The sequence below is a fragment of the Epinephelus moara genome, chromosome 9, assembly GCF_006386435.1.
Source record: "Epinephelus moara isolate mb chromosome 9, YSFRI_EMoa_1.0, whole genome shotgun sequence".
NCBI lineage: Eukaryota > Metazoa > Chordata > Actinopteri > Perciformes > Serranidae > Epinephelus > Epinephelus moara.
The window spans coordinates 16,473,847-16,500,679 of NC_065514.1; the positions used below are offsets into that span (position 1 = coordinate 16,473,847).

At 40.0% G+C, this 26,833-nt stretch overlaps 1 protein-coding gene across 1 annotated transcript in view; it reads right to left on the reverse strand.

The window, feature by feature from the left end:
- Window positions 1-1,217: 1,217 nt before the first annotated feature.
- The window catches only part of LOC126395970 (metalloprotease TIKI1-like), a 49,438-nt gene continuing 23,822 nt past the window's right edge, over window positions 1,218-26,833 (reverse strand). Inside the window, exons 4-6 of the mRNA XM_050053772.1 lie at window positions 12,953-13,043; window positions 8,362-8,634; window positions 1,218-2,760 (exon numbers count right to left, since the gene is read on the reverse strand). Coding sequence (XP_049909729.1) covers window positions 2,556-2,760; window positions 8,362-8,634; window positions 12,953-13,043 — 569 coding nt within the window. The 3' untranslated portion in view covers window positions 1,218-2,555. The remainder of the gene's footprint in view (window positions 2,761-8,361; window positions 8,635-12,952; window positions 13,044-26,833) is intronic.

The following is a 26,833-nucleotide window of genomic DNA, read 5'->3' on the forward strand; positions in this document are numbered from 1 at the left end:
CAAAGCCATTTTACCTCTCTGAACACAGGAGCTGCTGGTCTACCATTGCTTCAATTAGTAGTTTGTGTTACTGTGTGACTTTGGTGAATCCAAACTAATACTTTAAAACACCAAAGTCACACAATAACACAAACTAACTAACTAACTGATTTAGACAGCAGTAGACCAGCCCCGCTGGAAGTACTATGCATACGACTAGATAAATGAGATTTGGATTATACTGCACAAGATGTGTGAGTTAGTCATTTTTTTGTTGTTAAACCCCTGTGACTTCAACTTATCAAGAATTTTGTCCATTTTTTGGATTCTTCATTCACCCATGGCAATAAAGAAAAAACATGTTTCTTCGCACTCAATGAGGACTGAGTGATCGATATACAAATGGTAATTTGGGGGATGAAAAGCTATTCCTTTAATGTTTTATTTTCCCTTCTATCTTGCTAACTTAGGCGGTCCAACAAAAATGCATAAATGTTTTTTTCCAAATGTTCTTTCCATGTGTTCACAAAAACACATGAATGTTTTTGTTATGAATTTGCTTTCAAATACAAATGAGAACCATGTTTTCTTTATGATATTTGGAAAATCCACGTAGTTTGTCTTGAAGTTTACAAAGCACCATTTTCTGGGGCCACTTGGGGGAAGCAAGCAACACAGGCCGTAAACACAACGCTGACATATTATCATCTTATAAAGTTAAAATGATGAGATTGTTTACAAGAAGTTGTTTATGTACACATCCAGCCAATAAAGAGCAATATTAGCATCATTTAAAGTCATTTTCTTTGTCTACCAGATGGATGAAAATTGACTTTTTTAACTCTCCTTTGAGCTCTGTTTTGGTCTCCACCAGCTCCTACGAAAAATTCCTGTCTCTTTCGCCGTTAAATGCTCGGTTATTTTTACCAACTAGTTGACAGTTTTGTCAGTGTACTGTCTGGTGCTGAAAACTACACTGGTGAGATCGGAGATTGAACCTAAACAATAATGCTGTGGGACATAAAACTAAAACAATGAGTTAAAAAAGATGCTAAGATGCTCTGGATTCAGGTGCTATTTATCTTCAGGTTTGTCATGATAAGCAACCCCCTTCACACATTCAGTAATTTGAGCAATTGTTAACGTGAAAATATGGATTTATCTACTCCAAGCGGTAGCATAAAAAGTATTTTTCCCACTAATTTGCTTTGCAGTGAAGTATGAGCAATAAATTCATATTTTCATCTAGATAAATATTTTATTGTTGCCATGGTAATACTATTACAATCATCTCATGCCATAAGTGAAATGTGAAAGACCTAAAGCACTATGCTGCATGTGGTCTATCTGTGTAGACAGGTATTTAAAACTGAAATATTATTACCATCATATGCACTTAAAATCATACTGGAAAACATTTGAAACAACACATTTGGACACCATAGTGACTGCAAAAAATATATATAAAAAAAAACAAATATTGGGAATGTTTCATATGGCCTACAGCAAAACTATCGTAGTTAAATAAATTAAACACATGATCTCTATGTGAAACAAACACACATAACGTGAATCCTTTCTGCAGACACATACAGCAAAGCAAGAGATAACACTGATACATAAAGTACAATACAATCATATGTCAGTGAGACACATGACGCGGGCTATGGTGGTTAGTTCCTGATTTTCACTTTTTAAAAATATACTGCATATCTATTTATATATTCATATAAACAACAACAAAACGTCTGATAATTTCCTTTTTTTTATATTTCTAAAATACATCTATATAGAAACAATATGTACAATTTCCCCCAGAGTAAAACATTAAACAGATTCTTCTAAAATGGAAGAATAAATTAAGGTCCAGGGAGGAATACCCCTGTTTGTAAGGCCGGTGTGGGGCGGGGGGGTTAAGAGCTGATAGACATATTGTTTGTCTCACACACACACTCTCTTTTACTCGCATACACAGTCGCACACACACACACAAAGGCCATATGGTTCCAGTTGTACTTACTGAAGGTATTTGATATTCAGCGATGTTCTCGTGTTCATTCACTAAACAGTTGCCTCAGTGACAGCTCATATTCTCAGAGGTTTGAATGTTGTGTCTTTTGTAACACTGTAATCCATAAGGGAACCGACATGTTGTGTAATGTCAGCGAGATGTCCGATAACACTTCCTGTTTGTGAGTTTTTGCTTTTCTTTCCTGCTGCATTCTGTGTACTCGCTCCTGCTAACTAAAACCTCATGAAACCTTTATGTTCCAAGAAACCTTTATGAACTTGCATGCTCTTCGAGGCCTCACTTTGTAAGAGACATGCTCTATTGACATGATTTACCATTCAACACAAACGTTATATTACCTAACATCCGTGGAGTGTACTGTTACCTGACAGCTAGAGCTGATTTCACATCCTTTCTCCATGCTTTTTTTTCATTAAAGTCTCTGGGAGTCTCCACACTCTCGCAGCCTCCTCTAGGTCTCACGACGCATCGCCAGACCTCGCTTTACATGCGCTGACACATGAAACCACATGTGAGAGTTTATATAGTCCCACCTGATACTCTACTAAAGGAGCGCAGTCCATGTCTGTGGGATCACTGTCAACAATGTGCAGAGGAAGACGAGTAAAGATGGTGAGAACGAGGAGGTGGTCGGTGCTGAAGATACGTGGTGGTAGTTGTGGTGGCTGTGGACTCTGTCAGGTGGCTGCACTGTGATGTAACCATTGATGATGCGAACCAGTGGGGGAGGCGGAGACTGGACCATAGAGCTGTAAAGTTTAGAAAAGAGAGTAGAAAAGACACATTAGATTAAAAAAATCAATCTTTATTTATGTTTTAAAGCCCCCCAAACAAAAACTTTCTACACCACCATGCCGCCCTGGATATTTATATTACTGTGGCATATTTACTATGAATACAGTCCATCTAATGATTGTTTTGTTTCTGTTTTTTACCGTTTAATCACTACTACAAATGCATCTGTAGCCAGTATCTCACTATCACTACAGCTACAAATTATATTCAGCCACAAAATAAGCCTGAAAAGCTGGATATCAGAACAGAAGTACAGAGAGTTGTTGCATAGAGATGATACACCATCTCATCTAGTTGCATTGGTGTGAACCGGCAGGTTTTCAGAACGTTGCAGAACAGCACATTGCAAGTAGTTGCATGTTTCAACTCGTCTCGTTACAAATCTTTGCGCTGAACTGGGCAATAGTTTGACATTTAGGGCCACTGACCAGGCATGGTTATTTAAGTTGGGAGTGAGAATGTGCTGTCCTGCAGGGGCTGTGCTGAATTAATATCTAAAGTATGTTTTTTCCTAGCTTTAAATTTGATTGCTGCTTATTTACATATAGCTATTTAATATTATAGAAAAATACCTTGAATTTTACACCAAGTTTTCAGGCGCCACTGACATATGTTATGAGCATAACGACCCAAAAGTAAATTTTAATTGCAAAACCGGCTGTCCAGTTTGCATTCATTTCAGAAAAGGGCTGAGACAGTCCAAATGAGCTGTGTGGAATCATTTATTCTGGGTTTCAACTCAAAAACCTCCCCTAATTCTTGAGTTACAGCAGTTTGGGTAAAACCTTATTATTTCCACACTAATTTACATACATGTATTTTTAAACACGCAGCCTTCTGTTTTATCTTTGCACTGCTAAGCCACTATATGATCTTTGGAACTGAGGGGAAAATCAAGAAGTAATCTGCACAAGAACAGGACTCTCTACATTCCCATACCATTCACAACTGCCAGAGAAAATATGCAGACAGCAGGAAAAAAACAATGGAAATATTAATGATGGTGAAGGCTACAAAGGAAAGTTTCTAGACAAAGGAATCCACTGCTACAGCACTGACCAATCAGTAGAGATTTTACAAATACAAAACTCCTGGGCGTGCAACACATTGATCAGCTCATGGCCATAAACCAACAGCCAATCAGACTGCCTGCTCTCTTTTTCTTCCTCTCCCAATATTACACATCCTGTCTGTCTCTCTTTATCTGTCCTTTTATAAACAAGTCTGGCAATTAAATCATTTCTGCTCTCCTGTTTGATGTGGAGACTGCAGCGCTTGTGTGGTTTTGACTGGGACGAGGCCAGGCAAAACAAACACACGAGTTCCTGAAGTCGGGATCTCCTCATACCAGTGGGCTGCGACGGCACTTTGGCACGACACTGTAACATTCAATATTAAAGAAAAGCCATTGCAAAACAGTAATTTTCAATTTTGGAAATCACTGGATTTATGTTTTATTGGGAGAGATTTTTTTGACAAGCATCAACATGAAGAAAAATTACTCTATCATCATTTAAGAAGGAGAAATTAAATTATGTCCAAGCCCTAAATTTCTATCATCAGTCCTCATTCTGACTTTGTCTGGAGACAAATTAGAGTGTGCTAACAGGGATTGTTGTAGACAAATGAGCTTGGATGGCCGACTGCAATCTCTCTGGCTGAGGAAGGGACACAGTTGGAAAAGTTTGAAGAGTTGAGCACCAGCCCAGCAAAGATGGCCAAAATATGCTGTGTGCGAGTCAGTGATAGATGAGGGAACAACCACACAAATAGGCAACAGGACATAGATGCGGGTGACAAGCCAAAGCAGTAACAGCCCACTCCAGAATCAAACAGAAGCTTGTTTGCAGATTAAACTCGTTTTGATACTGGTCAGTGTGAAATGCTAAGCTTACAAAAGTTCAGATATTTCCATCACATATTGCTTTACAATGACTGGCTCAAGGCTGTACTGCCTGCGGCTTCTGGTACCTTTTCGGCAAGATTTATGTCTGTTAAGTTTCTGTAAATTATTGAAGCAGATATTCAAGAGTCACAGAGAAAACATTAGGATTTTTAAAGAAGTTACAAAGCGGGTGTATTCAGGTTTGAGGGCTAGAAGTTGTGTAAGGAAACCAGGTGTGTCACATCGCTCTGAGGCCAAGCGTCAAACACAGAATCGTGCCACTGTGACTGCTTCTGCTTCTGCTTTTTGGACTCCCTCTTTCCCTTTCTGACACGGCCATCTTTTCAGACATTCAAATATACAAAGACATGCACCGTGTACACTTTGTAACATGTGTACACAAACAGTCTGTTTCCTTTCCATTCAAAATACAGGGTCTCTCAGAACGAGAGAAAACATTTCTGCAGACATAACGTACACAAACGTTCACAAACCCCCTCTGTTCCCGCAAAGAACAGACGCTACATGGTTGGATTTTTCTTTCCGTCTCTAATTTGGAATAGTGTATACTGTAAATGGAAAAATACATGTTCATATGGAGGCAAAAAATCCCCAGATGCTTAAGAGCAGAGTCCTGCAGGGTCCAATTTTGCAAACCATTACCTGCCGTCAGTTAGCTGCAATTACTGATATTGAGGATTTAGATATCACTGGCATAATTATAGGCTAACCAGGTAAAAACTGAAATTAAGAGACAGCAACACCAAACTATATTTTCTTTTTTTCCCCTCACCCAGTGCCCACACCCGGTGCAAGACTCACAGAACACCGCACTGTTCTTATGCAACTTGTCATCTACTAATATAGGAAACATAGGTGACTGAAAGCTGCTCACACTTTGAACATATAGCAGAACTGTTGAGACTATCCCAGCACGCAAGCCAGGGGAAACATCCTTGACAGGCTGCCAGTTTATCACACTAAAACACACAAATGGATAAACTGGATTCTCCCATTCACCTCACTTGCATGTCTTTGGATGGTGGGAGTAAAAGTAAGTTGCACCCAAATTAAAAATTAATTAGAATTCGAAGCTATATGTATAAACCATAGACTGAATAAAAATAATGGACGTAGGTACCTTGATGGCACTCATTGGTTTGCAGACTCATGTTTGGAAGCCTTGAGTTGGCATTTTGGGTGTCGCTATTTTGGATTTTGGAGCCAGCAGTGACTTGGATGAGAGGGTGCAGCTATGAAGGAGGGTGCAGCTATGAAGGAGTGATGCAGGATTTATACTTCTGCGTTGAATTGACGCCATACCTACATCGACGCAGAGCCTACGCTGTACCCTATGCTGTACCCTCAGCTGTAGCCTGACAGCTACTACATGTAACTACACGTTGCAGCAACGCAGACCTCCTGTCTATGTTTGTACGCTGGGACCATTTCCCTCAGTGGAAACAAAGCTTCAAAGATAAGAAACAATAAAGTGTGAAGACAATAAAGCCTCCACAAAATAGCATTTTAAGTCTTGTGTGTGATTTATCCTGGCTTCATATGAGCAGAGGAAATCTTCTTGCTAGGCTAATTTATACAAAGTATAAAGGCTTGTGCTAATAATGTTAGCATGTTATATTTGTTTGGAAAACATGTTCAGTATAAGACAGTTGTTTGGTCCATGAACCTTGTGAGTTGTAATGGAGCTACATTTTGTAATGTTATCTTCCTTAAATGTTGCTGTTGTCCCTGGCTTCATATGAGAAGAGGAAAAGTCTGCTAGCCGCTAGGCTAATTTATACAATGTAAAATGCCATAGGCTTGTGCTAAAAACATTAGCATGTTGTATTTGTGGGGAAAATGATTCAGAAGGGTGGATCTGACTGGGAGCCCAAGGACGCTGTCCGCAGACAGCCTGTCACTCAAAGTGGCAACATCCTTAATTATGTGTAACATGACAGTTGTCATGAAGGGAGAAATTAGCTAAAGAGACCAAAATCATTTTTGTGCAGGCTGTAAACACATTTATTTCTGCTGTAAAGCTGGGCATTTCAACATCACTTTTGGGGCCAGCCTCAAGTGGCCATTTATGGAACTGCAGTTTTTGTCACTTCTACATTAGCTTTACTTTTCAGCCATACAAGTTGACACTTGGTGTTAACAGCGTAAGAGGAAGAGTTGGGAAAAGTACCATCATGTGCAGACAACTTAGAAATGTGAACCACATATTTTAAATATTGTACTAAAACAATGTGTAATGGTCACCTGCGGCTGTGACAGGACCAGAGTTTATGTTTCTGTATAAACAGACCCAGCCTCCATCTGTATAATGTTAACACTAGCCACAGAAAGCAAGCTCTATGTTCCACACAAACTAATGTGAGTATAGGAGGGTTGATATTGGCATGCAAACACAAGCTCATTCAGGAGTCAGATAAAAGAAGAAACACAAACATTGATAAAAAGAATATTAATTTGATTTATATTATATATTATCTAGGAATCAAATGCTAATTTCCTGACAATATTACTCAACAGCTTTTTGAATATGTAGCTAGACAAATTGAAGGGTGAATGTATATGTATTTTTTAAAGAGATAATTTTGTCACCTTGTTCTTTAGGCTGATGATTGTGCAGTTAATTAATGTATTGAATTTAAGTTGAGTTGTTCTAATATAACATATAATATATTTAAAATCATTAGTCAGCGAGAGGTCAGCAAGGTGGATAGGTGGCTCTGTCTCCTCACAGCAAGAAGGTCCTGGTGCCTTTTTGTTGTGACGTTTGCATGTTCTCCTCGTGTTCGAGTGGGTTTCCTTCAGGTGCTCCAGTTTCCTCCCACACTCTATGGATGTGCAAGTCAGGTGAACTGGAAACTCTAAACTGCCTGCAGGCGTGAGTGAATGTGGTTGTCTGACTATATGTGTTGTATATGATGAGACAGCCTCCAACTCTGAGCAGGATGAGTGGGTGTAGAAAATGGATGTAGGTTTCAAATTAACCTCTTTGCTCTCTGCCCACATGCATAATCGTATCCCTGACAACATAACATTTTGCGTCTACAACAAACTAAAATAAGTTCCGACACGGCAGACCACACCTTGTGCAGAGGTCTCCTTTTTGTCTGAAAGGTGAGCTTGTTTTGTTGTCCGGTTAGTCCCTGCCTGGAGCTACTGTGAGACCAAAACCGGATACTTAGTAGGAATTCCCAGGCTGCTATTTTCACATCCAAGACACTTATACCAGCTAGGAACTAGTCTGGACTCATGCCACACTGCAGGGTGTGTGTGTGTGTGTGTGTGTGTGTGTGTATGTGGTGAAGTGTGTGCAGACTGCATTAAGAGTATGGTGATGTGATACGGTGGCTGTTTGAGCCTGCGGCATCACACCAGGAAGTGTCAGTTCTACTCTATAGACAGGTGGAAGGACTGCATTACACATTTCCAATTTCCCCTCGCTACCCTCACATCCTCTGTCTTTCTTCTCTCAGCCTTTCCCGTTACACTCTTCTCTTTTGTTCCCATCTGTGCCCCTTTGTCTGACCTTTTCTACATTTCTCCTCACCCCCCTTTCACAGTAAAAGAGGCAGTCATTGATGACATATGTTTATGTGAAACAAGATCCCATACACGCTCATCCTCGACCCCCCCCCCCTCCCCGTCCTCTTACCTCTCCTCGATGCGAACCCAGAGGTCGTTAAAATGCCGGTGCCGCTGTTTCTTCTGCTTGTTCCTCCTTTTTTTCTTCAGCATTTTCCTCTCTGCTTTCTCCAGCAGCTCCAGGCTATCTGGCGGCAGAAGCATGTGGGGTAGCAGGTCATCCTCCAGGGGACGCCCCTGATCGTCCTCTTTGTGGGGGAGCTCGTGGAGGAAAGGCTCCAGGAGAGGGGACTCGTCGTGGTGGTCTTCTGACCCTGGCGAGTCGGGCCTGGATGATGATCTCCTAGAGGGTGCACATCACAGGAACATGAGATGGGAGACTTTTGCAACAGTTAAATGTGACATTTAATGTCAGCATATGTCATGTGTCCTACCTCTCTATAGTTCAAGAACCTGCGGAGGCTTTGTTAGTTCAGCACAGACTGTAGACTTTGATTGTTTGCATGCAAATTACGACTGACAAATGTGAATCTCAGCAATATTTGTTTTCATGTATTTCATTAATGCATGTCCCTTTCAGTGGGGTGCGTGGTAATTGACATTTTGCAAAATACCAACATGGGCCAAATTCATGCCAGTACATAACTGAGTTTGGTTTGAAGAGACGGGCTTAGTCACCTCAGGTGGAATCTTGCAGATATGAAGCGCATGTGAGAATTAGATCCTGAACAAATGGATTAATGGCGGAGAAATTGATTACGCTGCTGAGTGTTTTCTATGGATGTTATAATATATTTTGGTATGTTTAAGCTGTGACGTTGGAATCCACTGTAACTGTTGTGAATACAGCCTTATATACAGTAGATGCCAGTCTCTACAACAGTTTCAGGTCTACAGATGCTGAATTTATAGATTTCCTTTCATGTGACATGGTGAAAGTGAATGTCCCATTGAAAAGGTGTCACTGCAGCCTGGAAAGGACGTGTGCAACCATGGCCAAATTAAATTAAAGGAGAGCGGAGGAGAGGAGGCCATCACGGACTTTCTAAAAACAAATCTGGAAAAACAAATGAAAGCACCGGAATGGGAAGTATGAGAACAAAACCAAAACCCATCTTTAAAAACAATCTTGCCTCTGATGAGCTGCTGGCCATCTCTAATGGGATTAATAACTATTGTCAACAATCACCACGCATGCTGAGGTTTAGCAGATATGTGCAGTGCACATCCAGGTCTTGTGTGAATGGAGAATTCCAGAGATTAACCTATGACAGCAGTCCAGTGTGACTGCGCCATATGCAGGTTCATCACAGGCTCATAATCCTGCATCAAACACAGAGCCTGTGTGTGAAAGTAGATTCACTCATTCATTTAGTCACACACACACACACACACACACGCACACACACACCAGAGCACAGATCTGCACTGAGATAGCCACCCGCACAGTGTGCTATGGTAGAGTGCACTACATGCTTCACAGCAGGAGGTATGAACTCTGCTGAGGTTGGCCTTTTCAACAACACTTCACTGGTGGCCGGTGGGGATTTTGTCAGATTTATCTGTGCTGCAATCTACATAGTTGGAAAAAAAAAAAAAGAAAGCCCCAGTGAATACGGGACATCACTGAGCATATTTTTTTCCTTAAAAATGAAAAGAGCAAACATGAGATCCCTACAGCTATCCCACCACCGCACCACACTCCTTGACTCCAAGTACTCAATTACACATAAGGGACTGCAGCTCCGTCGATCAGACTTCCCTTTGCAAAAAACTCAAGCTTGGATTAAAGTAAATGTTTGAGTTCCACAGTTTCATAGCCACAAGTCATATTTTTTTTAAATCTTCTGACAACATGTGGGAGCACAAAATAAATTGGAAATGTTTATAGTTATTTAAAACTGTAGTTGGCTTTTATAAAAAATGTAAAAATAAAAATGTTTTTGCCATATTTGATGAAACTGTCACTCTATCCTGATGGTACCATGTGGGACAGATAATATATAGGAAAAAAAAGTTATATTTCTCCTCCTCTTCCTCCAAGTGCTTCCCCTGGCATTTGCAAGAATCCACTGTACTGAACAAAACAACCAATCAGAGCTGAGAGTCTCTAACGCTGCTGTCAATCATGCTCGTGCTCGCTATGTCATGCCTCAAATGTTCTCAGACACATATTTAAGTTCACTGTTTAGCTGTAAAATAAGAAAGTTTGTGACCATGTTGAAAACAGTCAACCCGAAACAAAGCCAAACCCCACTGGCCTAAGCAAACCTTCTCATTTCACAGCTAAACAGTGCACTAAAATATGTTTCCGAAAACATCTGAGGTGACAAATAGGCAATGCAAGAATAACATCTCATTTTATGAATAGTCGCAGTCAGCTCGGGATATTTCTCTACTTCAAAAACCAGTCCGTGCTTCACAGGTGGAATGCTTTTCAAGTTCAGCAGCAGTAGTAACTTAGTACAGCTCTGATTCAGCATTGGGATAGTTAACAGTGTGTTGTTTCATGCCTCGAGGGCAAAAATATATTCAGCACGGGAATGGCGGACCCCACCACATCAAGAAAATACTAATATAGAGAGAGATGAATACATTGAGCAGCTTCAAAGACTTTGGTATTGATTTCATTCAAATATTAAGGATTAAAACTTGAAAGCTCACTGCTAATGGATAATGTTCACAGCTTGTCTGTTTCAGATTAAGAATGATACAATGGTAACAAAAGAGAGCAAATTAATGTAAAGTTGACTGTTGGCTAATCCTATTTAAAGTTAATAGTATAAAGCTCAAAACACACCAGTGCCGTCGCAGCATGACGCGTCATGTGACACGTGTCAAGTGCCGCCCCTAGCACACACTGGACGCGTTGCGCTGCAGCTCGTCAACAGATGACCACACACAGTTATTACTTCTTTTACTGGAAGATCTGTGCTTCCTCCTCTGCATTAGCTTAAAATCATGTGTGGAGAGCCCCGAATAAAACTTGATTTCTCACCAGAAGAGCTGATCTCCAGAGCTATGACTCACCAGGCAATATCTTTTTGGCTATAGTCTTTATAATGACGGGATTATGGGTCGTTTAGCTTGGGATATTTCTCGCCCTGAACAACGAGTGTCTCGTCATCTATTCTTTGTCACACACAAGACAAAGCAACAGCAACAGAGTTCTCTTTGTACATCAAATGTGAGGAGAGGAGTTGAGCTGCCACAGGAGCAGAGAAAAAAGCTGCTACGGGAGCAGGTATTACAAGCAGACAGTGAGTGAAGGAAAAGGCATTTAATTCCAGGGGCGGCGAGGCTGGAAATAGGACAGTGGTGTATAGTGGTGCATCCAGGAGTGCTGACGAGCGTGTACATTGAAAAGAATAAGGGCGTATTTTTTGACACACAACATTTGCTGCCGGTGTGTTAGCACAGGTAAGTTTATAAATTTAGTGCTTAAAGTTTAAAGTCAATGACGGTCCTTTTTATCTCCTCTTACAACAACAGTCCTATGAATCCGGTTATTTCTTTTCAGTGATCAACAACGTCGACACCAAAATCAGTCTCTCACGTGATTAGTAGATTTGTGGTTTACAGTGTCAGTAGTGCAGGTAAATGAATAAATCTTACAAATGAGGCAATGAAACAAATACTCATGTTCCGGGACACTTGTAGACGGTAAGTACTCAAAAAAGGAGAATCACTCAACAAATAACTACTGAGAGCAGTTTTTCATTATTTGCAGACAACGCATTTCTAACAAGGGCCAGCAGAACTTGAACATCTGTTTTGGGTCTGCAAACCAACACAGAGCAACTATGGAGTTGTGCTTACTTGGAAAATGATTTCCCATTTGAAACCCAGTCAGTGAAGAAGTTGAAAGAAATATATATTCCTGTCAGGGCCATGAGGCAGCGGTTGCCCTGTAAAATGTGGCCGGGACATGAAACCTTACACTCATTTAAGTGATAAAATATGGGCCTTCGAGTTTTACAGACTCATGTTTTCAGAAGAAATCATAATGTGCAACAACTATGGCGAAACATAATATTTTCTGCCTAGTTCTGCATCCGTCATCTACGTATTTCTCACGTTCTCAGCAATTTTCTTGGTCAGTCTCTTCTGTCTTCTCTCGTTTCTCAGACATTTCTTCTGGTTTTTATGGGAAATTGTTCAAAAAACTTGCTGGAACTGAAAAAAGCCCTGAACAAATTATTCCTTTACCTTTGTCTCCCTGAATTAGTTCACCTAACCCAACATGTGCCACATTATAAATCATTTTAAGGTTGATTTTTAGAGTTTTAATGATTGTGTGAAAGGTTTAAAGTTTGTATCATGTCCAGATTTGTACCAAAATCAGGCTCAGCAGCAATATACAATTTCCTGTCATCAGTGAAACTAAAGCTTTTGCGTTTTTGTGGCCGATTTAGCTGACACTACAATTTCAAGTATTTAGAGGGGGAAAAAAATTTGATTTCAGGAGGACAAACTGCAGTAATTTTGTAAAGTTAGGAGCTCATATAATATTAGGGCACTAGTTAAATACACATGTATTCACATGATGAAACACAAAATGCAGTCCACTAAATTTAGATGATGTGTATGTGTGAGTGTGTGTGTTACTATGTGTGTGTGTGTTGTGTGTGTTGTGTGGGAAATTAAGGCAGTAAATTTACCTGTTTACGGGCTGCCCAGCAGGGGTGTGCTCCACCTCATATCCCTGGCGGCGAAGCACATCAATGACTGTGTTGTTGCCGAGAAAGTGACCTGCGACCGAAAAAAAGAAAAGTGATGACCTCCACCTCTGAATGCTAATAATGAGAAACAGCAAGCAAATTGAAATAAGACATATACGATCCTTCTAACTGCACTGTTTCAGAAGATCATAGGAAAAGTGTAATGAAGTCCTTGCTATGGTTTAAATACAGAGATAAAGGTGTTGGACTGGTGTTAACCATGGAGCTGGAGCTGGGAGGCAGTTAGCCTGGCTTAGCATACACATTAGCATAGCAACATTATTTAGTAAGTAAAGCTAAAGTCTGACACCCTCGCGCATGTAGTCACACACTATACGATTTTGCAAAGACTGAGGATCTCACAGGGTCACTATTTGAGATTAATTCCCATCCTGCTCCTGGAGGACAATATTACACCAAACTCCCTTTAAGAAACATGACATGTTAACAGTTCCTTACGCACATAACTCTAGCAAAATAAGATAAAAGGCCTCATATGTTGACAGTATTCTTGTCAATTTAGCATCAGTATAATCCAGTGGCGGCTGCTGGTCTCAAACAGGGGAAGCTCACTTTAAGTTTACATTAGTTTTTCAACCACACTCAAGCCATAGATTTTCAGGTGGGTTTAAACACCTGAACTGTGGTGAAAATGAGCTATATCGCTTATGGAAATAAGGAACTCCAGACAGCACTCTGTCAGAAGACTCCACTCGCAAATATGCGCATGGGACTGAGCTCGAAATGCAACGATGCCGGTGTGTATTTCCAAAGCGCTGTCAATCACAAAGGGGTTCAGCCTTTTATACAATTCCTCCAATCATCATGCATACACCGAGCGTCCTCTCCCGCCTATCGCTCCATTAGGTCCCAGGGAAGCTGAGCCTCCCTGGAAGTGACGTTTTTATCGCATTTATCAAATGACCGTCTCGCTTTGATGCATGAAAAAAAAACCTGCTCAGCGCTGTCTCATAGGAATGCTTGGAGGCTCCGTGTCCACCGTGCTGACACGAGAATGTATGACAGGGAGGTCGCGTTTGAAAACTGGTGATAAACAGCTGACGTTTGAACGTCATAGGCATGAGGTTAAATGCATCCTAGCGCATGTTTAATGCAATGTAAATTCTTATTTTAATGTAAATTCAATAGTGCATATTTGACCATTTCTTCTATGAAATTTTAGAGGAAGTTCAGCCTCCCTTGTTGTCTCAGAGCAATCGCCCCTGGTATAATCCATTAAGATAAACTGTAGTTGCGTACAAACTTTACATTTTGGATTTTGTCCCCTCAGCTCCCTACCAGCGTCTGTTTTGTTAGTTGAGCTATTTTATTGAGAGGAGATCGTGAGAATGAGAGGTGAACCGTGTCATAAATTGTTGGTGGATCCGATGAACACGAACACGAATTAAACACGGACTCTTGTTCACTCCACCAGTTTCTCCTCCTTTTCCACAGTGCAATGGAACCAACATGTGTTTGTGTTCTTGTACCTCCCCAGAGTCTCCTTCATGTTTACTGTCTTCCCAGTGACAACGTTCACATCATTGAACTTTATTGTTTGTTTGTATGTGACCAAAAATTAACGATAACATTAAACATTTTGTCAAATATCCATACAAGAAATAAACTGACTTGTGACAGCTGGGACTGAGCTTTATGGTCACCGTACACCAAATGATCTGGATCACGGGAGCACAGTGGAAACACTTGAAAAGTTGTCATTGAGGAAACAAATTAAATAATTTCCGAAATTTTGAACTATTTCTTTCTCCTTGTGTCCTTTCATGCTTCTGCTGGCTACTGAGCGCTTTCACCCATTCCATGCGTAATCATCTCACCTCACCTTTTTCCTCTACTCCTCTCTTTTCACGGACTACCCTTTGTTTCATTTCTCTTCACCTCCTTTTCTCTCTTCCGCAGTCCTTGATTACCCCCCTACCCACCCCCCCTCATATCTGCCATCTTTTCTTCCCCCTCTATTTTCATCTCTCCATTCTCCTCCTTCCTTATCTCCAGCTTCCCCTCGTCTCCCTCTTCCTCTCGCTCTCGCTCTGACCCTCTCAGCTACGTGAAGTGGGGGCATTGAGGCTTCAGGTTGCCATGTCAAGAGGTCTCCATTCTTCCCCTCACTCTGACAAGGGGGAGCAGGGGCCCATTGTTTGGGCCTGCTCAGCCGTGGCACCACAGAGCTGTGTAAACAATGAGCCCCGGCACTTTAATCTGGCCCAGAGCCATCGATAGAGAGAGGTTGGCCTCGATGCACTTTGGGTGCCATGATGCTGCCCCATCTCTAGAACTAATAAGGGTTGGCTAAAACTATGTCCCAGTGTGGAACGGCCATGGAAGACAACCAAGGGGGTACTAGGAAAAGTACAATGTCAACATTTGATTGTTAGTAACCTTTTTTTAAACAAGTTTTCTTGGTAAACGCAAGAGAATTTCGTCTGCTTAGCCACTTTGAGAGGAACAATGTCCAGCAACAATGAAGCCTGATGGACCTTTAAAAAACTGACAAGCTTTGTACGTGTCTTTACTTCGTATTTGATCTGTCTCTGACCTTATGTTTTACCATTCTTTGAGTGAAGGTGCTTTTATCTTACTTGGGCACCTCTCTAAATCATCTCAGAGCTCCTGTCAAAGAATAACCAATGGCTAGCATGCAAAAGAGACATGAATTTATTTTCTGCTTCGAGCTGAAACCATTATCAATACAGGTGGTCAGTCAAATGAATGCCCTGCAGCTCTTAAACTCTCCATGGGAGTTGGAAACCAGACAGAGGGACAGAGTTTCCCAGCCTGCCCACGTTTAGAAACAACTCAGTGTGATTTATGTGAGTTTACGTCAGGGGATTAAGGTGGGACAAATGGAGCTGTTCAGCACAATGTAGGGCCACAGAAGGGTGGGCGGACTTCAGAACTTCAAAGGGACACACACGCATACAAATACGTATACACACGCAAATTCTAATAGGAGGTAAACCATCAATTCTGACGTGTCCCCAAAGGCTTGAGTGTGATTTTGGGGGCCGAGTGTGTGTTTGAAGAGTTGAAAAAAAGCTATTATATGCTTGTGACTGGAGATATTTGAATAACCATGTGGCACCACACACACATACACAAAAAATTTAAAAAAAAAAAGAAAAGAAGAAGAAAATGTTGAAAAGTTTTTGAAAATTTGACTCAACAAGTCCAAACCGCAAATCCAAAAATTAGAAGAAGCTTTTTTTATGACATCATATAAACAAAAAATCTCCTTTACAGTGGATTTTGTCCAAATGTGCTTTCCATTTTTGGAGCAGCCAGTGTGTCCTTCAGCAATATCACAGAAAATCATAGATGGCACCGACTGCGTTATTCTCTCAGTATGAACCAGCTGTACAATTTCACACACATTTTTGAGCGTGCCTGTTCTTGAAACATTTTTTATTGAGATTTGATGCTTAAAAACAGATGACACATGAATTTGAAGGAAATAGCACGCTGCAAGCACTGCACATGAAGGCCATCTTTATAACCAGCAGTCCACCTTAACAAGAACACACTTAGAAAAAAGAGGCCGAACCTGCAGCCTGCCGCTGCGCCGAAGTCATGGAATTACAAACAAAAACGAAATTCAGACATCTTTGATTAAAAATGATTGATGGCCCGGAAAGAGGCAGAAAATTATGTTTTAGAAGGTCTGCATTTTCCTGAAATAGGCCTCATGTATGACGTAGCCTTTGGCAACTGGCATGAACTTTGGGGCCTAAATATGGCAGGTGATTTGTGACAACGGCTTCTCCCTGTTTCTCTCTCATACTGCTAATGATTGGAACCAAGCTGTATATTACTTTGTGTTAGAAAGAAAGAAAGGACTCTATATACCAATCTTACATACAATGTGAAATTTATAATTCTTCCTCTGCTCATGGAGGTGAATTAATTTTCTCTGCAGTATACTACAGAAAACAATTTATATGGCAATCTTTGTGGGGTCAAACTCTACTCAGGGGTCAGAAAACACTGACAACGCTTTGCGGTGAGAAACACCTGTGCATCCTTTGCCAAACAATCCCACTGCGACACAGCGAGCATCAACACCTGGGTCAGAGAGGACGTTTTAAAAGCTTTAGGGCTCACACAGTGATTCACTGCACACAGCAAAACTACTTCCATACATACTTTTCTCCTTCAGTACTTCCACATTTGCTTCAAAAACAAAGCACACATGATAACTGTAAAAATGCTGACGTCGTGGAGCTCGCTGGTAAACACTGTAGCATTCTCCTGCGCTGTGTTAAATTTGGGTCTGCCAGTCTGGCTTCACAGATGTTTTCATTGCATGGCTCCGTTGAACATGTTGACTCACAGTATCACAATCAGTTTTTCTGGTTATTGGTTGTCTCACGACAAATTCAAACTAGAAGGGCATTCACGGTCGCAGGCCTGTGCCAAGGCCGACAGTCAAGTCTTAGATATGCAAATAGCGCAAACCACTGTGTGCGTCTGGATATGTTTCCTTAAAGGAAAACTACACCCACAAAATGACCATTTGTACATCAGTTAGTCATGCCGTGTTACCTTGAATTTGAGGAGAAAACTTTGTTTTTCTTGCGTGCTTCCACAGAAAACGGAGAACATGATGATATATCAACTGATTGGGGGCCATGTATGACAACAGCAAAACTTTATTAAAACATATATTTATAAATTACCACACATCTTGTGCAGTATAATCCAAGTCTCATTTATCCAGCTCTTTTGCTAAAAACGTACTATTTAAAACTGAAATGAAAATGAAACTTATCTATGCTCTCTTTAAAACCAGACTCCAATACTAAGGTTTTTTTTTTTTCTGGCAAAAATGAAAATGAGACTTGGATTATTCTGCACGAGTTGTGTGAGAGTTTGTAAACAGATGTTTTGATATAGTCTTGCTGTTGTTAATCATCTTCCCCAATTCATCAAAAGACAATGTGTGCCATTTTCCATGGAAGCATGCAAGACAAACAAAGTTTTCTTCACAAATTTAAGATAACACGGCACAACTTAATCAGTTACAAATGGTAATTTTATGGGTGAGGTATTTCTTTAATACCTCATGTGGAGTTTATTGCAGACACTCCACATTTGGATGTGGATAAGAATAGAAGTAGTTGCACGATATGTGTGTATTCATGTGTCCATCTGTGTTTGAGAGAAAAGTGTTGTTACTATTGTGGTGGTGTAACAGTTGTACCAGTTCTCCCATCAAAACCATGTCCCTGAGTGTCCCATAACAGCTGCTTTCTGTATGAATTTTGAGCATCTTCATGTGTAGGCTACTCCAGAGGATTACTGGTACCCTTGAATGTAGATTGTGATATGGAGTTATTGTATTTCTACAATTAGCTATGTTTGTCACTACTGAACTTAACTACCATCTTCTTGATTTTACAATGTATGGCATTTATTCTGTCAATGCCAAATGCTCTGTCTCACAATGTTAACCAAAGTGAAAAATAATTTGTGTATCCACCCTGTGATTCAGATCTTTTCCTAGGTCCATGTTGTACCCTTATGCTAAGTTTCAGGAAATTCGGGCCTGTGATTTTTCCATAATCAGACTAAACGCACTGAAAACATAACCTCCTAATTGAAGTAGTAAAAATGTTGCTTTCCACTCCAGCTCTTAACATCTTACAGGGCATAATTTCACTCTCCGCACTATTTAACTTTAACAAAATAACTCTAATTATTTTGATCTGAAGATTATTTGCGTTTCTACCTTAAAAGTTTGTGTGTGGGATTTAGTGGCATCTAGTGGTGAGACTGCAGATTGCAACCAACTGAAACTTCTCCCGTGTGTCAAGCATGTAGGAGAACTATGGTGGCTGATGCGAAAATGCAAATGGCTTTATCTTGAGCTGTGTTTGGTGTGCCTATTTTGGGCTACTGTAGAACAACATGGCGGACTCCGTGAAAGATGACACGCTCTGTATGTAGATATAAAGTAAAAAAAAAAAGTAATAAAGTAATTAAAGTTATGTTATGAATATTATGTTCCATTTCTACCAATATACATCCCCCAGATCTTAAACACTGGAGCTTTAAGGCCCAAAACATGTCACTTCAATGTTGCTTTTCTTTCCCCTCATAAGAAATAGTGGCAGTCATATCCATTCAGGCTCCTAGAAACAGGCCTCCAGCCCATGTTAGGACCCAACCCACAATTTAAGAAGCACACTTCTGGAGTGACATCTGTGACATCTGACATATATTTCCACAGATTATTTATTTAGGCCAATTTCATACATTTTAAATCAATGAAACGGGCCAAAAACATGTACATCAATGCACAATATGTAGACTGTATGTCTCTCCAGCAGCACTGAGAGAGGGGAGATGGTAGAGATAAAGAGCAGGGACAGACCTGAAAGCTCTCATTCACAGCTAACTCCCTACACGCAGCGACATTCATACATGGCACCGCTGAGTTCGGCAACACATCCACAGATTAGCTCATGTCATGGTTATAGAAACTTACAGAGTTTTTATATGTTTACTGAACTTTTCTATGAAGTGACAGTTTTTATAACAGTCTATAAGTGTTCCTCCATTTGGAGGAAACACAATTGCTGCCTCGATCCAGCGAGTGGGACATTCCCTATATGGCACAGGAGTTGCAGGAGGAGGAGGTACTGTAGGGCATGTGTGTGTGGCTGAATGTACAAAGCACACAACTCTTACACATTAGAGTTCATGTCCTCCCTTATACATGTTCTTAGGCTAAGGCTCCTAACACATTTGGTAAAGGTTAGGGGATAGACTTGAAGTTGATATCTTCTGCTTCAAGTCAACTTGACTTTTTCAGTTTCTGAAATGACCCTAACCTTGACCAAGTCCTTTAAAGTCCCCTTTCACTTACAAATTTGTTTTTCTTCTGTTTATGTCCACTAAAAAGTCTGACTACTCTGTCTTGTATCTGTGCAAAGTTTTTCACTAGAGAAGTATTTTCACATATCTCTACTGAGGGGGTGACGTCCATGCACTTCCCTAAAATATGAGATTCAAATGTATGCCGGGCAAGCTAGATTAGGCACACTTTTACTTTCAAAGTCAATCACTGTCTAAAGCGGGATTTATACTTCTGCGTCGAACTGACACCATACCTGTGTTGACGTAGAGCCTACGCCATAACCTACGCTGTAGCCTGATGTGCACCTCCCTAGAAATGTAACTACATGTTGCGGCAACACAGACCTCCTGTCTATTTTTGTAAGCTGAAACCATTTCCCTCAGTGGAAATTAAGCTTTTATTTACTTTAATTTCACAGATAAGAAACAATAAATTGTGTAGACAATAAAGCCTCCCCAAAAATAGCATTTAAAGTCTTCTGTGTGATTTATCCTGGTTTCATATGAGTAGAGGAAATCTCCACCAGTTGCTAGGCTAATCTATACAATGTAAAAGGTTATAGGCTTGTGCTAATAACGTTAGCATGTTATATTTGTTTTCAAAACGTGTTTAGTATAAGACAGTTGTTTTGTCAGTGAACCATGTGAGTTGTTATGGAGCCGAATTTTGTAACGTTACCTTTGTTAAATGTTGCTGGTGTCCCTGACTTCATATGAGTAGAGGAAATCTCCACTAGCCGATAAGCTAATTTATACAATGTAAAATGCCATAGGCTTGTGCTAAAAACATTAGCATGTTGAATTTGTGGGGAAAATGTGTCCAGATAAAGACAAGTGCTTTGTCTGTGAATCCTGCGAGTTATAGTGAAGCTGATTTGTGTACTTGTGTTTGAAACTGTCCCTATTAAGCCATGTTTAATGTGTGTTTAATGTGTGTTTTGAATCAACTAAACTTTACAGCACTTCACAGAAACCTCAACTAGTGGTCTGGAGGTGTAAATGCAGAGTGACACAAACACACCACCGCACAAAATGCTCACAATGGCATAGGCCATGTGCGTAGGCTACAGCGTAGGCTCTGCATAGAGCTGACATACAAGTATAAATCCTTAATAAAGTATAAACTCTAATATTATGAGAAACATATGTCGACGGAGGAACAGACTGTGACACAACACTGGCTAAGAAACTTGAAACCTCCAGTGCAGAGCGAACTTGTCAGAGAGCGAGAGTTTATATTACCATAGTGGACGTTATGACAGCAAATATAGTAGAGAGGCAGTTTTTCGATGCAAACCAAAGGAGCTTCCTTCCTTCCACTGTCTACCAAAAACCCCATCGTATCTAATATTACTTTATGTTTCACCAACACTAACAATGTGTCAGCTGCTACCAGCTGCTGCCAGCTAGCCTACAAGCTAACAAACAAAATAAAAGAAAGATTTTAAATACAATTACTATTCTGATACGTCTGTTAGTCGCCAATTTTGATGCACAACAGATTTCTCAGCTGAGTCTGGATCTGACTGAGGGTCAAACATGTATGACTGAATCTCTCAAATGTTTCCTCTAAAGCTAATGCTAGCCATCTTGATGCACACTGCTCTTTTACCAGGCAGCTCCAGAGAAAGCAGGAGGTGCTTACCATAAGCCAATTTCTCAATGAAGAAGATAGAGTGGATTTTTTTTTTATTATTATTTTGGGAAACCATGTCAAACAAAATACTAGTATTAGTACAAGTAAAACGTGCCTGAGGGGGGCCCTTTAAGTCAAGATAACAAAATCATAACAGAGGAAATATGTTGACCATGGACATTTTGCAGTACTGTACATTTTCTACATATGTTTCGTTGTTATGCTGTTAAAAAATACTTCATCTTGCTGCCTTATGTTTCCTGAAAAGCATATTTCCAAAAGTAAATTTGTTGTATATTAATGCGATTTTTGGAGACAAGGTTGGATAATTCAAATAAAAGCAGCTGTTCTCAATCTTCCTCTTTGAATCCCAAAGATGTTACATTCATATACCACCATGAAACTGATAATGCTTTTTAATAAATGTCTTTTATTAGAGTAAATAGTGAGGAATATATCTACCTTTCTGAAAACAGATTTGTATCTATCTTGAATGAAACCTTTCTGCACACCTGTGCTCAGTCAGAGGAACACCAGATGAGAACCACAGCGGTATCCATCCTTAGAAAGACATTCAGTCTCCACAATCAGCGGCTCAAATTATTAGAACATATGGTAAGCCTTAAATAGCGTTCCTTTTCCATACGCATCAATATTTACATTACAACTTGTAACCAGGGCCCGAGCAGCAGTTCTCATAACATTACAGCATGTTGGATAAACAAACGCCACAGGCAGCACTGAGGCCATTCTGCCCCATATAGTCTTTGCTAGCTGTTTATGTACACATGTTCCCTGCAAGTCAGCTGGCCCCAGCAGCCTATTATCACCACTGCTAAGACCTGAATGAAGCCTTATATTGAGGAAGATGACAGCGAGGTGTCTGGTACTTTCTACAGTCCAGAATTCAGTGTGTTACTTCCTGGAAGTAACTTTTATTGCCAGTGACATAAAGCCACAAACGTCTGGCTTAGATATACCTTGCAACTGGCCAAATTTTCATTCGTGTGTAGATACTTGACACTACAGTGGTTTTAGGAACATCCATCGCGCATAAATTACACAGGCAGAGAGAGAGCTATTAAAAAAAGAGAGATTTAAGTGATTCAAACTATTGTCAAAACTAAATAATAGGCTGAATCGTAGGACTTGACATTTCTAGGACATCGGAAGTACTAACAAGCCAAAGATTTTTACTGGAACATCATTGTTTTGGCTTGCCGAGCCGCTAACAGTCGGATAAAACCTCAGTGTCCTCAACAGTCAAGGAGACGCAGCCATCCATAAAAGTGACAGTCACGTCAAAGACAAATAACAGGAAAATTATTGGTTATCCACTGGCATAAAGATCACAAAGTCATCCTGGTGTTTTGCAAACAATGCCAGCTCTATATTAACACACATATCATGTGTCTGGAAAAACAGGCTCTGCTTACATAGCACTTCTTCTTATCCCTGGTGAAATCATACTGTTTTTTTTTTATGTCTGTGATGGACAGTCAGTTCCTCCCTGTATTAAATGTAAACCTCATCTATTATCAGTCAAGTGCAATTTGTCTGAGAAGAACAGGACTCCGCTGGTCTCAAAACAGAGACAATATGATTAAATACTGTCAAGCTGGCTGAGAGTAATTACATGTGGTAGCTTTCTAATGTAGTCTATCAGTCTTTATTTCACTCTTTAATCATTTGTGGTAAGATACATTAAAAGTTCCATAGCTTGCAGTTAAACACACTGATTCTGTACATTTTATTTATGGTTTGTTTAATTCGTTATTAGAGACCTAGAGGGAAAGTCAAGGCATCGCCAGTGTGAGAGGGATTCATCCTCTTGGGACCATGAATGCACAAAATTTAATGGCAATCCATCAAAAAGTTGTTAAGATATTTCAGTCTGGACCAAAGTGGTGGACCTACCAACACTGGCATCCCCATAGCCACATTGCTAAAAAACTTAGATGGCGACAGGAGGACAGGAATGCAGCAAAGAAGCACTACATTTTTCTAAGTTGAGCAATCTTAACCACAATTCAATTACTGGATAGCAGCAGTTAATGTTGTTTTTTTAAGTCAAACTTTGATAATTTATGTAACGTAGCCAACTTGTGGTGTCGAGACCTAAGAGTCTCTTAATGTTAATATAATATTCATCCTAGCAGGCACCAAGATTCTTTACCGCTGGATGGGCCATGGAAAAATAGGTCCAAAAAATGGATGTTTTCGCCTGGAATCAATTTAGTATGATGTTACTTGCAACTATATGTTGTCATTTTGATCCAAACTCCCTGCAGGATAAGGATACTCTTAATATAATAGCAGAGGAGAGAACGTCGGTAGCCAAAACCAAGACATGTTTGGGTAAATGTGTCTGCATACAAGCCCACAAATTCATCTTGGAAGAAAAAAATCTTGGGCTGTCATTGGTTCAAATAAGTCTGAAACCTACAGCATATTAAATTTTAGCTCCAATCTGTTGCATCTCTCAATCCTCCCTCCTCTGTGCTTTATCTCATAAAATTAAATGGTACAGTTTAAAAACAAAACTACATATGATTTAGCCCACTTATATGTGTAAGGATATTAAAAAAACTAGATTGACGTGAGTCAGAGGAGTCCAGCCTAAGGTTGAAACTGCCGACGGAGCCAAACTAAACCTCCACATGTTGTTTTAGTGCTTCTGCTGCTCAGTCATTAATGACCTACTGTATGGGCCTCGTTTCTGAGGATGATGTCATAATTTCCTTCAGTACATAAAACATTTCAAATCTATATTTTTGAGCACAACCTTAAGACAATGTACGAGATCATAGATGAAAAACATTTGCAACATCTGCAACGGAGCTACAGTCTTAGCATGTCTAAACAAATCATATATAGATTTGTTTTACCCTCAGTTCAGGTTGATTTTGGTACATTTTGCTGACTTTCTATGCATTAATTTTTGTCTTTGTTTAGCACCTTTTAAACTGTCTTTACTCCATTTTTTTTCTTTTTTTCAGCACAACCTCAGGTACCTCAGCCTGCCAGGAACCCCCCAAAAATAGATAGACGCCTCTCAAAATTTACAGTTTCCAAGTGATTATCACTCAAAATAGTATCATAGGTCAGTTAAAACTTGTACAAAAATAGTTCTACAATTCATGCATATCTCCTGAGACTCTGCATCCTCATATGAGGACATCACATTTAGGGTTTCCTGCACCTTATACTTAATTCTGCCTAACTTAGTCCTGTTGTCCTTGTTTGTGGACACTTTAATCCTCAGTCTGCAGCCGATCCCAACACAAAATTGGACAAGGTACAAAACTTGATCAAATTTTATGGTTGAAACTTAATTGTTTGTGCTAAATAATGTCTGTAGTTTGATACTGCAAACAAATTTGACCAAGTTTAGCAACAGTAACAAGCTAAAATGCTGTTAATTAGGAAGTACTCGTTTGAGTACATACAGAGTAAGTTATTGCCTTTTTTTTTTGCACAACAATATTCAGTTATTGAAATAACTAAAACAGTTTTATAATTTATTACACCTTTATGACTATTAAAAATAAACCCATCGTCCCCATATTAGGACATCTTTTTTTCCCCAACTACTGTTCAAAGACAATGCTTAGTTTTTAACACTTACCAGGTCCTGCATTCCCAAATAGCTCAGAGAAATTAAAAATGCATACCAAACAAAAGCCGGGGTCTCAGGAGGATATAAATACAGCAGTAAAATGTGAGATAAAAAAATACAGTTTAAATAGCTTACCTGTAAAATAATTTTATCCCAACTCATGTTTGTGCCTTGTTTTGTTTATTGAAAGTCTATGTTTGCCTGTTAAACACCGGAAATATTCTTTATAGAGCCGAATTAAATAATCTATTATATTTGCAGAGGTAGTCTTGAACTTAATCTCGTGCAAATCTGCCATGTCCGTAATTTGTCAAGTAGAAATCCGACTGCAAATTGCCTACCGTATTTCGAGAGGTCATGTGATAATATTAGACTCGTGAAGGATCGTAAAGCATTACAGACGCCACCTTATAAATCAAAGTTTTGAAAGAGTTTGGGTGCTGGAGGCTCATTTCACTACACAGCATGGAGACCGTTTGCAGCAAAAGCACACTCAAATCCATCAGACGAGTGAAGTCTCAAAAGATGATGAGATGGATGACAATATGTGGCAGGATCAGTTCTGCTTCTTTAACCCACATGACAAAATAAAAAAAGTAGAACCCAAGGTTCACACTGTACATCATCACCCCTCGTGGTGCTGTGTAGTGTTTCTGTGTTGTGTAGAATACAGTTGTGCATCGTATCCAGGGAATAACGTCAGTAAATTCCAGTAAAATGCAGACTTTGCTCATTCCGTGCAAATGTGCCGCATAAAACACAGACATGGGGGCGTAATTTCTAAATCACATGAGGTTCCATAGTAACACTACTCCCGTGCGAATAGGGCTTAAATGATGGTTTGTATTTTGTCTGCCTTCTTTTTATTGAAGACTTGAACAAACAGAAAAAAAGTATCAAATGCTGCATTATTTCCCACAATCTGCCAAAAGAGACATTTGGAAGATATATGCTTTTAAAATACACGTCACTGTGATGTGATTTCAAACAATAAAATGCATTTCACCATCTGTTATGACTTGCCGAGGGCCACAAAATTTTAAAATCGTCATTATAGTTATTGGCACTTCTTGAAGCGCACCATCAATGGCGAAAATAAACAACATCTCCAAAGAATCAGACAGCTTTTCAATTCAAACTCCTCCAGGATATGGTTCTGAATGTGAGATAGCCATGATATGAGAAAGCTGTGATAAAAGACAGCTGTGATATGGTTGTGTGAATTTGAAAGACACAAAACAGCAAGCCGAAGGCACAAACACACCTCTGCCCTGTGAATTAAGCTTTTCTTTGGGCGAGCCAAAGAATGCTAACAACTCCACAACCACCAAAACATCTCTCTTTCTGTTTCTCTCAGCCATAGTGAGGCACACAGTTCAGAACCAGGATGATTCAATAGGTTATTCTTTTATTGTAAAACTGATACCGATCGCTGTTTCGTATACAGACACAGGCTGTTGAAAGAGAGATGGAGGGGAAAAGAGAGACAAGCAAGATTCAAGAACAACAGGCTGGATGGAGATGCAGACAAAAAGCAATTCAAGACAGATAGATGTTGGAGGAGCAAAACGAGCGCTGATGTCAATTTTACACGGAAAGACAAACAGGAAAAGAGACAAAAGGGAAAGGCATACAAAACAACGCAGGAATGTTAAGACGTCAGATGCCAGACTGTGATAGCTGAGCATCC